A 14,963-nucleotide genomic window follows, 5' to 3' on the forward strand; every position below is an offset into this window, starting at 1 on the left:
TTCATGTCTTAGGAAACAGACAATAAGTGTACGCGGATGTAAGTTTTTCCCACTTTTGAAAGGCACAATACGATGTGCTCTCTGCATTTCTAACGGTGGATCAAAAGTAAGTCCTGTAATTTTTGGGAGGGTCGTTGTAAGAAAAGATTTGGCATCTGATCCTTCCATTCCTTCTGGAAATCCAAAGAAACGTACATTGTCAAGGCGATTTCTATCTTCCAAATCTATCATTTTACTTCTGAGGAAGAGGAGTTCTTGATCTCTGTCTGGTAAATTATTAATGCGGCTCTCAACAGCAGTTACTTGTTCATTAAGTCTATCAAGTTTACTCTGAAATCCAGCAATATCTGCACAAATCGATTTGGTCTCCGTAGTAAGGGCAGATATGGACGTGTCCATTCTCTCTAAGCGCCGTCCAACCGCAGTAATTTCCAGTAATATCTTTTCCATATTGCGGTCTGGCGCGGTTAACATCAAAGGCTTGGATGATTTTCGGGCCGGGATATTGGCATCTGAAGTAGAACGGCCCTGATTTAGGATTTCAGAGTATGAGAGTTGTTTTCTGGTTTTACTAGTTGCTGGAGGACATTCCCAGATGCTCCTGTGGAGAATATTATGACTGGTAGACAAATGCCTACAAAAAATCAGTCTTTGGCTCCACAAAAATGTAGTGAGAATAGGCGAAAGTAGAATTCTTTGTGTTTCACACGTTGCTGACGTACAGTAGGAGCACGTCCTATCTATAGTCAGTTTAATCTCAGACAGATCAAGATGATGTAAAATAAAGTATTAGATCAGCAAATGTATCTGTGCTAGAAATTGTGTGGCATTGAATAGCGTAGTTGTTAATTATCTGGTACCGTTACACCAAAAATATAGGGCAGTTATAGGAAAGTTACTTCATCAGATACATAGGGCAGCAGACAGAGTCCAATAAACACTATTTCAGACACAAGTGTTTTCACTGTGCCAATAGTTACATGAGATGAAAAGGTATTCTCAGAGAAAAAAATGTTTGTTTAACTTATTACAGAGTTGATAATATTTACTGAAGAAGAACATTTTCCTTAGCAGTTAAATGTCCTCAGGCAACTTTTAAGGTTCAAGGGCTGCGCGTCAGAATTCAAGGAGGTGCGACTGTAGTCAGATGTTTTTTGTCAGCATTGAAGTGTCATAGCTGACAACAAGTCCTTGTGTCACTAGATACACAGGGAAGCAGACAAATGTATGTGGAACTATTTATTTTTGCTTCACAGTATTAGTAATGCATTAAAAGACTGACAAAACGACTCAGGGGAGAGGTGCATAAGATACTTTGTCACTTTGTCAAGAATTGCACGAGAAAAAAAGGTATTCCAGAGAGAGAATAAAGTTCACTGCAGAGTTAATAAACCTTGTTGAAAAGAGCCAACCTTATTAGAATTGAAGTGAAGTGTCATTAAGATTCAGGGGCCGCACGCCATTATTCAAGGAGGCGCTAGTTCAGTCACCTTTATCCTGTCCGCATGAATGCGTAGCATCTGGCAACTGACCTTTGTGACACCGGATGTACTGGGCGGCAGAGAGAGAAGTGAAGGGCTATTAAACTTTCCAAAGAGAGACGTTTATGTTCGCATTGAAGTCTCCTCAGGCGTCTGTGGAATACGGAAGCCACTCACCACATTCAGAAGAGGTGCGAAGTCAGACTGCTGTGTTCTGTCAGAGTCGGAGCGCCGCAGCAGAGAACAACAAGCATTGGCATAGCCAATAGGTCTCGCATTTGGGACCTTATAAGTATTTAATTATGCAGCACAATATCCTTGGTGCAACAACATCAACTGTTGCATGGTTAAACACTTATAAGGCCCCAAAGGCGAGACCTATTGGCTATGCCAATGCTTGTTTTTAGCGCTGTTATGGCCACTGGAATTAGGCGGCATGACTGTACAAAATTATGAGACAGGATTGACCAAATTATCCTGCAGGAAAATGCAAATTGTGCAGAAGAATGAAACTTATGTGGTAGTATTATAAAACTATTAATACATTACAACTGTGTGGTCAAAAGTGTAATCTCATTAGTACCAGTTTAGCACCTGGATACAGCAATTGACAACTGAAAGTTGACCAGTTAACCTTTGCAAAAGTTGTGTAAATGAGCATTCCTGTGTGGTGCATTTTTGTTTTAGTAAATTTTGATCCATTTGAACTACAACAATGTTTATACAAATCTATCATTATTCAGTAGATTGTGGATTATGTGGCAAATGCACAAAACCCATAACTATGCGGATAACATTGCAGCTGCAGAATCTCATAACCCCAAAAAATGAATGCCAGTCCCACCACCACAACCGCTGGTACACATTCAACACTCCTGGTTGGATACAGTGACGTTTCTTTAATACCGTGATGTTTCTGTAAATCTCCCCTTTGTAGCTGCCAGAGCCGACACTGCGCTCTGCTCGCCGGGCCCTGAATAAAGTTACACATTTCCAGACACCTGCTTTCAGATTGTGCCTTTTATTTCCCCCAAGGCTGCGTCACAGACACCGCCTTTGAAGAAAGTGGCCGGGGCACAAGTGTGCCAAAGTGTAAGCCGTATAAATGAACACGTAAAATTTGCGATTGTGATTGTCAACAGGGCGGGATGGCCACACCCTGTCTGTGTTTAGGCCACGATAGCGGGATGCGTATTCTGCCGCGTTCCGTGTGAGTTCTGCGGGTCGCAGCGTCCACGCACATTTAAATCACACACGTAAGCCCCTTGCATGGTTTTTGTGCCCACCACAAGCATATTTCTGATATTTAGGGCAGAGGCGTAATACAAAATGCCCCCTCCACCCCCATCGCAGAATGTGGTTCACCCCTGCTCTGGAAACTGTATTGCTTCCTGCCTATTCCATTTAGATTCGTCAGTCAGGGGCACATAAGTCCAACAATAAGTTTAGTTGGAGGTGACGACAGGTCGCCTCCGTGGCAATAAGCAGTTCTTATCGCCAGCGCCCACCCTTGCGTCCTATTCAGTAATGTACAGTTGCCTCAGGCTAAAAAACACAGAGTTGGCAACGTGCCCCAGAGCTTTAAGTGGGCTGGGTCCGGCCGGTGCCCAGCACCGGCAATTCTTAAAAGCAGGTGCCGAGACGGGTCCCTATGGGGTTCCCCATTTTTGTCCTCGCTCTCAGGATGGAATAAAATCTGAACTCTGCAGCAGTGCACTGTTTTTGATGTAACTTTTATTATTTTGCAGTTATATATTGCAAAACTCGAAGTGCTTTCTTTACCTGAGCATCAACAGAGACATATTCATTTGTTTTTTCGGTAGGCACGGGCGATTAATTGATTTGCCCAGAAGCACAGGATGTTGAGCCGATGCTGAGACTCAAACCTGCTTCCTCAGCTCCAAAGTGGGCAGCTCTAGCCATTAAGCCACAACCTCTCGCGCATGAACTAAAGCATTTTTAATATTATATACAACGAAGCCATGGTTCTATGTATGCATGTAGTATATTTATCCTATCCAACTAACAGCCTTTGACAAAGCCAATAGTTATGGCTTGTTGTGGGTGTAATGTTACTTGTTGTATTATATATGTGGAGGCAATAACAGAAGCAGCAAATTACCAGTCGGTGGCACATTATGCCGAGCACAGATTTTTAGCATAAATGTTTTAAGCCACGCCCTTAATTATATCGACCAAGCCCCTTTGAAAGACAGCCCAGCCCCCCCAAGTATTTTCATTCCACCGAAAGCCCTGCGTGCCACCACAATGCCAATTGGGTGTGTGCGTGGTGTGCTCCATGGACCTGGCAGCCACTCTAGAAATATGCGCGAAGCCTCGTTGCCACTGGTTTGAGCTCCTTGGAGCTCCCCCCCAATATTTCCTTTCGAGGACGATGAAACCAGTACTTCTTAGTTGGGCAACAGTGATGCCTGTTTAAAGCACGTGCACGCAAATTATAGTGTCCATTAAATTATAGTGTCCAATAAAAGGATATTTATTATCTCATGGGAGTGCACCTATTGCTTGCACTGACAGTGAGATTTATTCACCCAAGAATGCATCTCAAGGAAATGCCGGAAGCGGAAGACTTGACTGCACCCAGGGCCAGGGCCTCAGAGAGGCAGTAGCACAGCCTGAGATTCACAGGTCGGATGGCAAGGAAGGAATTTGGCCAATTGGCTGCTGTTTGAATGATAAAATATAGCAATAAAGAGGGTTATACTTGCCCCCTGGCCCTCTTGTACCCAGTGCCACTGCACCTGCTGCGTCAGTGGAAGCTATGGCTCTTTAGAAATCCCAGCAGCCCCACAGCTCCGCCTGCACCCATGCATGTTTACTGTGTGCCTGAGGCGTTAGTGAGGTAGTTAAGCGCCATCTTTGTGTCACGTTTGCCTGCTTGCCCTTTCTGGGGACTGTCATGTGCCCTCCCCGTTTCGAGCCACCTGTAGCCCCCTGCGGCTCATGCCAGCAGATCCTTGTTGCCTTAAAGGCTCCGGAAGTCCAAAAGAAAACTAAGGAAGTGAGAAGAGTGGGGACTGGGCAAGAGACCGAGAAAGAGGGGGCCGGGGAGGGTGAACAAGAGACTGAGGAATGGGGGCCAAGAGGAAATAGACAAGGTGGTGGATGGAAAATAACATAGATTCCCACTGGGCTGAGACGAGAGAAAGTCAAGGGGGCTAAGGAGGGAGAGAATGAGGCCAGGACTAAGGAGGTTAAAAAACAGAGAAGGTGCACACGAGGGGGGGGGGAGGCAAAGGAGATCTGAGGGGAGAGAAAGGGGCGAAAGGAGTGGAAGAGAAGGATATGGGGGTGGGGGCAAGAGAAAAACAGAGGGGGGGGGGAATAGGTGTGAAAGAGACAAGGGGGCCTGGAGCAGAGAAAGCAACAAGGTGGCTCTGAGGAGAGAAAGCGACAAGGGGGCCCTCAAGGGACATACAGCTAAGATGGAAAGGAGGGGTTGGGGGAAGAGATTCGAGTGAAAGATGCTGTAGGATAGGGCATGTAAGGGGGAGAAAGACTATAGAGCTGTGGATAGAAATGGAAAAGGGGTTTGGCAGGGAGAGAGGCGAGGGTTCGAGGAAGAGACCCCAGGGTGACAGACAAGGGGTGTCCTGTAGGAAGGGAGAGGGCCCCCGTTGGAAGGAGAAGAGAGCAGGGTTAGGGTGAGAAAATGACAAGAAGGCCTGGAAGGTGAGAAAGAGTCAGAGGAGATGGGGTAGCGGCGGGGGAGGAAGAGAGATAAGAAACAAGGGCAGGGGGGACAGGAAAGAAAAAAGACAAATGGGCCTGGGGGGGTAAAGAAACAAGAGGCTCTTGGTTGGTGGGGATAACACAAGATGACATGAGGGAAGGAGAGAGAGAGACACACACACACACACACACACACACAGACAGGGGCTTTGCGTAGAAGAGAAAGACATCATAGAACATACTGGGAAGAGAGAAAGACAGGGAGACTGGGGGTACAGGAGACAGACAGGCCAAGGGGTAAAAGACGGACAAGAGGAAGGAAGGGTTGGATGAGGAAGTCAGCGAAAGACAATGGGCCTGGGAATGAAGAAAGAAAACAGGTGGGTCCAGTGGAGGGGTGGCGAAACGTGAAGGCTAGTGGGGAAAAAAAAATAGGGGACAAAGGGATGAAAGTCACTATGGAGAAAGTAACATGGGGAGAACAAGAAATGGAGCTGGGTGGAAGGAAAACCAAAAAGGATTGGCAGCGCGGCCGTGAAAATGACACGGCCGCGTGGTGGGAAAAAAAAATGGGGGACAAAGGGATGAAAGTCACTATGGAGAAAGTAACATGGGGAGAACAAGAAATGGAGCTGGGTGGAAGGAAAAACAAAAAGGATTGGCCGCGCGGCCGTGAAAATGACACGGCCTGCGACGCGATCAAGCACGGCGGAGGTACACATGGCGGCTGCGTGCGTGCACGCTCATGTGCACGCAGGCTTTAGGCTAGGCCTGGGCCAAAATTCCATTACGTTCGCGGAAATTGCGATAATTTGGCATTTTCGATTTCCGCGGAAAGCGCGAAAATGTCAATTTCCGCATTCCGCAGCTTAGTGATAATTTTGTTTCTTGCTCACGCTGTAAAATAATACATTCTCGCGTGCGCGCGATCGCCTTACCTGAATCCCCGCGTTCGCCGACAAGTTTTCCCGATCCGGTCGCGTTCTCCACGAGATGTTGGATTGTTGGTAGCCATTTGCGCTGTCTCGCGACAGTTTGCGCCCGCAGTAACGTCATGCGTCGCGCGATCTCGTTTTTATTCTCGCGATCATGCACCGCGAGACAAGAGAAAACAAGATGGCCGTGCCCGCGAGCAACCGCATGGGTAAGTTGGCGAGCCGCGACCACGCAGAAAATACCGCGAACGGGCGGGAAAAAACTTCCGCATCTTCGCGATATTTCCGCGTGTTTGCGGAGATTTTTAACATTTTCGCGATAATTTGCGAAAGGGAATTTCGCAAATTCCGCCCACCCCTACTTTAGGCCACAGGCAGCACTTGGAAAACCTGCATACAAAGAGTCTCGGCCAGATCAGCGCATGCGCTGAATCAGGCGAGACCTAAAAACACCCTCATAACAGATGAAGGAGTAATCACATAGCTCCGCAAATTTCACACCGGTAAGCCCAGCTATTCTGACTATGTTTTCTCTGTCAATGAGTCACCATTCATGACTCGAAGGGCTGCATATTGCCGTCCGGGGCTCCCCGCAGCGCAGAGCTCCGGAATCAAGCAGCCATCTTGTGTCTTGGCCAGACCACGCCCTGTGAATGTGTATTTATTAACACAGTCGCTTCAAATAACAAATAATATGTATTGGGCCACATTTATTTTAACTTCCATGGCATTAATAGTATATAGACGGATGTGCAGAGTTTGATATTTACCAATGTTGAGCGTGGAGAAGTGCCAAAACTCACAATAGGCGATACCTCAAGTGAATCCATGACGCCCCTCCTTCGACAATGGTAATAAATAAATAACACATTACATGCAATATGTTAAGTGAAAAAAGTAGGTTTCTCATCTTATTTAAATTTGAACTTTACACTGTAATGCGAAAGGTGTGAATGCAAATTTATTAGCACAGTTGCTCCAAATAATGTGTTATTGAGACACATTTATTTTCAGTGTACTGGCACTATATACGTTTAAGAAGGAATAACTAGTATATAATATTTTTGCGTATACACATACATGCAGAGGGCAGAGGGAGAGGAGGGGGTACATGGAGACGTAATGAGGTAGGAGAAGTGGAGAGGGAAGCTGTGTGACCATTTCACAAGGTTATTAAAGCGGCCACACAGATTAGAGACAACAAGTTCTCTTTTCCCAGCCCCCCATTCACGCTAGCAATCACCAACAATAGGCGTTACAGACTGTTCCTTTGCGTGATAGTGCCTGCTTGGCTTTTCAGACCTATTGTGACATTAGTCAGGGGATGGCCCCTTCAATGTCCATTTTATTACTTCTACTCGAGGCCTCTAGTTCTTCCCCCCTACTGAGGATATCACATATTTGGGATTTGAAGCTAAATGGGCCACAAAACAATCTTAATTCATCCATTTCTTGGTTTGATATCACACTAATGGATTGTTGGGATCTGATCAGATCCTGCTACATGTAGTAATCTTTACAGAACCTTTCTCCTTTGTAAGCATTCACAAACATTTAGGTGTACAACACCTTCAAAAGCTGACTCTCAACTCCTTTGTTTCCTACCTATTATTACGCTGTTGTGGGAACAGATGGTCTTACACCAACCATGATACTTTTTGTGAATGGTTAGTGGTCACAAATTGTAGTGTTTCTATATTACATTGATTGTCCACATGAGGGGAGGTATTCCACCTGCATAAAAATGAACAATTCATAAAATATTCAAACATTTTGGTAGTTAATTTAGTACACATTAGGAATTGAACTGTATCTTGGCGCATTACAAATTGTATTGTTGCTCGACTCTTTGGTACTTATATGAGCAACACTCTTGTAATAAAATGCAGAGTCAGGAAACTCAGAAATGTGACTTTCTAAGTGTGGGCATATCTTGATGGCAGCATTTTTATCAGCTAAATCATAAACCTGATTGGAGATGTACAACATGGAATGAAGCAATGGATTTCAAATAGCTCTTGCCCTATTTTGTAAATGGGAACCAGGTTGATGAACAAATTGGAGTACTTGGGTCTTCTTTGTTAAATTGTCACCGTTCTCTTTGTGGCATCCAATGTGTTTGTCTATAGGAACGTAAGCATAATATTTGGTCACACATTACAATATCATTAAAAACATTAAAACAGCAGTAACCAACATTATAGGATGTGCTAGATTTTATATTGACGTTCCAAGTTGTGCTGCTTAATATGTAGCGCAAAAGTTAACTTTGCTTTTATTTTCTTCCTTCATAAGCCAAGTGCGGAGCATGTGGTCCTGGTTACAAGACTCCCCTGGATGCCCTGAAAGGTAGTGAGATAAGTTATTATTTGTACTTTGAATGATGTCTTTTCTGTACAGAATTATGTTTCGCACATTCAATACTGTGAACAAAGGAGTGTATACACAAATAAAAATTCAAACTTGCCTATGGACCACAAACTGTATAATGGCCTGTACCTCAATTCTGAGTAGAATCTAACTTTGTCTGAATCGAGAGACTTTCTTAAAACTGATCTCTTCAATAAGGGCCGTGATGAATCCGCCTCAATATAGCATTGACTATACCTAGATAGTCTGCACCTTATCCTTCTAGACTTAATGACCCTATGTTGACTCCATATTGTTTACTATACTCTGATAACTGTGTAATAGGAGTTCAACATTGCTGCAGTATTATAACTCGCACTTAACAAAACACCTAAAAAAATTGAAACCAGGTTAAATCAGTTGTCCGGTTAAGTAAAGCCTATTATTTTCTAATTATGTGAGCTGGGCAATTTAAATTGAAAGTGAAATGTTACTCCGTATTTTGCCTCACAACAGTTTTTGCTTTGCATCCCGTTTGGCCACAACATTTATTGTGAAAAAAATAACAAAAATGGATTCAATATAAATAGTAAATTTTACAAAATATATCCTATTTTCTACAAAGTAAATCTATTAGTTGCACAGAGAAATCTGATTGTTGAAGAAAAATTTCTTATTGTTACAAAGACAAATCTCTTTGTTAAGCACACAAATCAATTGCCTAAAAATCTAATTGATTTAAAAAAAGATAATGACCCCATGGAAATGTATTAATTTGCTGAAGAAAAATAAATAATTTGAGATTCTCAAATTCATATCTAGTGGAAAACCTCTACTAATTTGCAAGAGGGTGAATAAGGCTCTTTTAGATGTTCAACATGATTATAAATACATTGCAAAATTTTCTCCCAGCTACATTGGTCACCTACATGGAAGATATTTTTGGTCTTTTCATGGATGATTCCACAACTTCCTCTTGCCTCTAAAACATCCAGTTCCCTAAACCATTCTCACACAGTTGAAAGTACAGTAACTCATTTTTTATAATTTATCTGCACCTGTTTGTTTTGGGCAATTAACCCTGAAACCTGACCTAGAAAAATGTTAATTGATTAATGTAAGATATGTAGCTATGGTGTTCTCGATAAGACAGCAGCAGTAGTTACTTGCATCCAGTCCTTTAAGAGTTTTTTCTCATTTGTAATATTGTATTTTTAATTCTTAAATTCCAAGTAATTTGAGACACATTGTATCCCTTTTGAGCACATTACAAATGAAGGTTGAAGGTTGACAGGATGTTGTCAGTGTGTTGGATTAGGCAAATAGTATCAATCATTAGTAAAAAAAACAATAATAATTTTAAAAAGTAGGTATTTTGAAAATTCAGGAAATGCAGTGTCATCGCAGTACTGTCAAACATGGGTCTCAAAATAAGACAAGTCTTGCAGTGAGAAATTGTCCTGCTCTTCAGTATGGTAATGATTAGTAATCGATTTAGTTTTAATTTTATTCAATAATGTGTAATGTTTGTTATGTTCAAATCTTCCGAGCTAGGATGCATATAATGCTTTTTTCTTGTAACACAAATAAATAGTTCAAGAGTGAAGTATACTCTTATACTGCTTGGTGTGGTTGTAATTTCACTATATATATATATATATATATATATATATATATATATATATATATATATATATATATATACACGATTCTCCTCTTCCGGAGCCCCCGACCCTTCAGGGCAGCCTCAATTACAATGGGCACGGAGCAGCCCATCCATTTTAACACCAAAGAAACACTTTGAGGCTCGTTACTGGTGGTGAAGCTTTATTCGGTATCCAGATGGCACAGCATGCTTTCCCTTTCTAACGTTTCGGGACGTAATTAGCCTTGCTCACAGGTGGGAAATCAAGTTTGCAAAGTGCAAAGTGCGCTCATGCGTGCCTTTTTAAATGTTGCATCACGTGACTGCATGTTGAAAATACAATTCCCATAGTGCATTGTTAAATCCATACGAAATAACAATCTTGAAGTCCTCATATTTATGCCATCATTGGAACATCTCATTCGGCACAAGCAGTAATGTTGGTGTGGAAACTTAAAAAAGGATCCATGAATATTTTCCTCACAAACCTTTTTCTTGTTTGCCACGGTGCCCATTGTCATACTTAAGTGGCTCTTAACTGATTCTTTGTATGACTGCATACTGACTAGCATACCTTGGTATTAACCCTGTGTTTCCACCTAAGTCTTTGTTGTTTGTTTTCTTTAGCTCCCCGGGAGGATTTGATCTATGTGTCTTGCATCTACCGCAACACTGGCGTCAACAAGCCAGACTATCTGTCCACAGTGGATGTGGATCCCAAATCTCCAACCTACAGCCAGGTATGGTGCAAAGGGTTTCCTCTGCAGCTTCCTTGTAACTCTTGGTGTTTGGTTACCTGCCTCCTAATACAGACTGAAACAAAACTCTACTGGTTGTTGATAGAGTGATATAAAATCCTCTTAGAAGGATTTGAGACTTCCCTTGAAAAAGAGGAAATGTTTAGTAGGACTGCTTGAAATAGATTACAGTATTGACAATGACATTTTTTTTCTAGGGTGTATAAATGGTTAATAACTAGAGATATGCATATCAAACTTGCTTCCTCTTACTATCTGTAGCTGCACAACAATGGTCATAATAATGGTGCATGTGTGTCTTACTGTAGGTATTTGCCAAAACATTATCCAGAATTCGAATTTTCTGAAAAATGTTACTTCTGTGGCAAGGTCATGCTTTTGTTTCACTTCAAAGTGATATTGGATTTTACATGCTGTTTCAAACGTTTTAATTCAAAATGCTGTTAACGTTCTTAATATTTTAAATATGTTTTAGTAACAATTTCAGCTTTTTTCAAATGCCTTTTTTAGAACATGAACTGCATTGAAAGAAAAGAAATATAGAATAACCATTATGCTTGTTAAAACCTTGAGTTTGCTAAAAGTGCAAGTTTTCCACACAAAAAATAAATTTTCCTTCCAAAGTATTTCATATTCTATTTTTTGTTCAGAATGCTACACATACTTTGTGTTGAATCACAAACGTTTTGCCACTGGATTAGGTTGAAACCAAGTTCAATACTCAGCAACATCACAAAATTGGAGGTTTCTTTTGTTATAATTCTCTTCAGAACAAGGAATTCTGCACATTTCTATTTATAAACTTTCTCAATTACGGTTTCCTCAAAAACCGTTCAGCTGCTCTCATCTCTGCAGGAGTATTTCACTCTACTGCCCATGAGGGGATTTACCTATATGGAAATTGTGGAATTTATTGGGTCAGCCTGTCTGAGACTTTGGCATGTTGGAAAAATCATATGATGTCCTGCACTGTGCTTTCATGCATGTCTTAGATCATGCCAGTTCAGTGTCGCGTCTTTTCTCCTGCAGATCATCCACCGCTTGCCAATGCCCAACATGCTCGATGAACTCCACCATCTTGGTTGGAATGCCTGCAGCAGTTGCTATGGTGACCCCACCAAGAAGCGGGACCGCCTGGTCTTGCTCAGCTTGATCTCGTCGCGGATTTACATCGTGGATGTGGGGACAGATCCACGGGCTCCCAAACTGCACAAGGTATGTATGCTCCGCGGGGTTAAAACACTCTTGTCTTGTAACCCATGGACATGAACCTCATCTTGCAAGATTTCTTCTGCACGGAATGAGAGAACAGACCCCAGAATGCAACATTCTGAGGGCCAGATTATGCTGCGTTCTGGTGCAAAACAGAAAGGGATTGTGCTTGACACTGCTTTGCTGTTTGCATGATTAAGATTGAAGACCACTGGGCTTGCTCCGGACCATAGTTTATGAATATGACTGAATTTTGCTTTATTTTTGCAGGGCCCACATTGTTCTCCACTTTTAAAATGTTAACTATGAAACTAGGTTTGAGGCAGAAACGGTTTGTTCTTTTTCTAATTATGAAGGCAGCATAAATAATGGAAATATGGCTTGCTTCATGTTCAGGTCTCTGCTACAGACCGGTTAAACAGATGTATTGGTTCCCTACAGACTTAAAGTGGACTTTAAATCAGCCCAGTGCTCATAATGGATGGTTTTGTTGTCTAGCGCAGTTGTTTGCTCTTGATTTAGTGGCTATTCTTGTCTTTGTGCCTCCCTAGAGCATTTCAGTTTCACAGAGTTCTGATTGGGTATGTTGCATCGCCCCACTGCACACTTAAAGAGGACTCTTTAAAATGTACTTTTGAACACCCGGTGGGAGTGCATGTGTTTACTTGCACTTATCCCTTTTCCGCCCATCTTTTCCTATTCATCCCCTGCGCTCTGTCGCTCTCACTTCGCTGCACCCCAATGTTTAAGCCAACTTCCTCTTATTCATGTGTATATATGTGTGTGTGTATATATATATATATATATATATATATATATATATGTATAATATATATATGGGACAAGCAGCTAGAACGTGCTACAGGGTTGCTTGCGTTCTTTTATCATAACTTATGGGCACTTCTTTCTTTTTTTTCCATTTTAATTTTCCTTTCTGAATTAAGTGCCATGCACCATGACTTGTGTACATACAGGCGTCACGAGGAACATGCGTGCTAATTCATGTATGTTTATGTATACATGTCAATACCCATCTGGTTGTCTTGGCAGTCGACTTGTAGTGTTTTCTTTTTTTTAACAGAAAATGCATTTCAAGGTTGGTCTGCACCCACAAACTTGTCTTGACACATTCTCACACGTGATTTGCAACAAGCATTGGTAAAGCCAATAGCTTTGCCTTTGAGACGTATTGGCTTTTCCGTTGCTGATTTAAATCAAGTTATTTATGATACAGACTTTTTTTCTTTGTTCGAAACAGAATTACTCAAAATGTTCTAGACACAACAAATGTTTCATATACTTTTGCAATGGTCTCAAAATAGTTTAACTCAAGAAAATATTGCATCAAAAATTACTTTTTGCAATCCTTATCCATAGGCAGTCGAACCTATCGATGTCTACTTCAAGAGCAACCTGGCAAACCTACATTCGACACACTGTCTGGGCAGCGGCGAGGTCATGATCAGCTCCGTGGGAGATCCATCTGGCAATGCCAAAGGTACCGATCAACAACTCCTACTGGCATCAATGCTGCCAATGCAGACCCAACACACGCCAGCCACAAACCCAACACACGCTAGCCACAAGCCCAACACACGCTAGCCACAAGCCCATAGCCTTGTTATCTGTCTTATTCAAGGTTTTGTGGCCACTGTTGGGTAGAACATCCTGCTACCCCATACTGCATTCAGAGCTTGACCTTTGATCATCAACCACTACCAAAAAATAGATACTGTTTATAATAGGGTGTATTTTGAAGTACAAATTCCTTGTGGCATTGCAGTTTAATGACCAAGTGGGACATGCCCTTATTGCCTTCCTTTCTTAGGAGCCATACTTGTAATTTTCAGCACAACTGCTCTATTGTTTAAGGGGCAGTACAGGGACTTCTCAGGAAGTAGTTGTAATTTATAGTCGATCAGCAGTTACTTTCCAGCACTGCTGCTCCATTTTTAATGGGCTAATAGTGACTTCTCAGCAAGCCCACTTGATTTAGAAAAACGGTCAGTACAGTGATTTCTCTGAAAGGTAGCTATATTTTTAATTGGCAGTACAGTGATTTCTCAGAAATACTGCTCTATTTTTAATAGAGCAGCACAGTGACTTTTCAGCAAGATTACTATATTTTTCTTGGGAACTTGCAGTAGCTTCTCAGCAAGCTTTGCTTTATTTTTAATGCAGCAGTACAGTGACTCAGCAAGGTAGCTCTGCTTTTAATGATGCAATACACTGACTGTTTTAATTTGGCACTACAAGGCTGTATCTGATAGAGATTTCTAGCCACAGATTAGTTACCATAGAATTATCCCCATGCGTGAGACTGGATCTGGAATTTTTCTCATGGGCAGTACCCTTGCGCGCATCGAGGTGGCATCGAGGTGGCATCGATCGGCTCCGTGTTGTGTCCTCTGCGCCGTATGTGAGTGTGCGTTGCCTATATAGGCTCCACCCCAACTCGCTGACGTTGTTCTTTTCTTTCGGTGCCAATTGGGTCAGATCCAGAGAGAGGTGCCCTTTTAGTAAATTTTTTACTGATCTTTTTGCGAGATTTTGTCAAGCGTTTTTTTTTTTTTTAGAGTTTTCTCCTGGTGTAGCAGGAATGTCCTCTATGAAGGCCAGCTTCAAGCTCTGCTGCACATGTCACTGACTGATATCTGCAACGCACCCGCATTTGTTTGCCTTTGGTGCCTCAAGCGTGACCACGTTGCTAAGACCTGCATTGACTGCCGCACCATGAACTGGAAGGCCTTGAGGGAGAAGTCCCTCAAGCTCCTGGTTTGGTGTACGATGCCGCAATGGTCTCAATTCAGGTTGAGAGGAAGGCCCCGGGATCAGTTGCGGAGCCCAAAAGGTTTGACGCACTCGAAGTTGGCAGGTCACTTGAGAAATC

General features: G+C 42.4%; 1 protein-coding gene across 1 annotated transcript in view; it reads left to right on the top strand.

Moving 5' to 3' along the window:
- Positions 1 to 14,963, top strand: part of LOC146772631 (methanethiol oxidase-like) — a 105,610-nt gene that overhangs the window by 39,590 nt on the left and 51,057 nt on the right. Inside the window, exons 2-5 of the mRNA XM_085638447.1 lie at positions 8,405 to 8,458; positions 10,731 to 10,843; positions 11,891 to 12,076; positions 13,451 to 13,571. Coding sequence (XP_085494573.1) covers positions 8,405 to 8,458; positions 10,731 to 10,843; positions 11,891 to 12,076; positions 13,451 to 13,571 — 474 coding nt within the window. The remainder of the gene's footprint in view (positions 1 to 8,404; positions 8,459 to 10,730; positions 10,844 to 11,890; positions 12,077 to 13,450; positions 13,572 to 14,963) is intronic.

This window comes from Triturus cristatus, chromosome 12, assembly GCF_964204655.1.
Source record: "Triturus cristatus chromosome 12, aTriCri1.1, whole genome shotgun sequence".
In the NCBI taxonomy this organism is placed as follows: domain Eukaryota; kingdom Metazoa; phylum Chordata; class Amphibia; order Caudata; family Salamandridae; genus Triturus; species Triturus cristatus.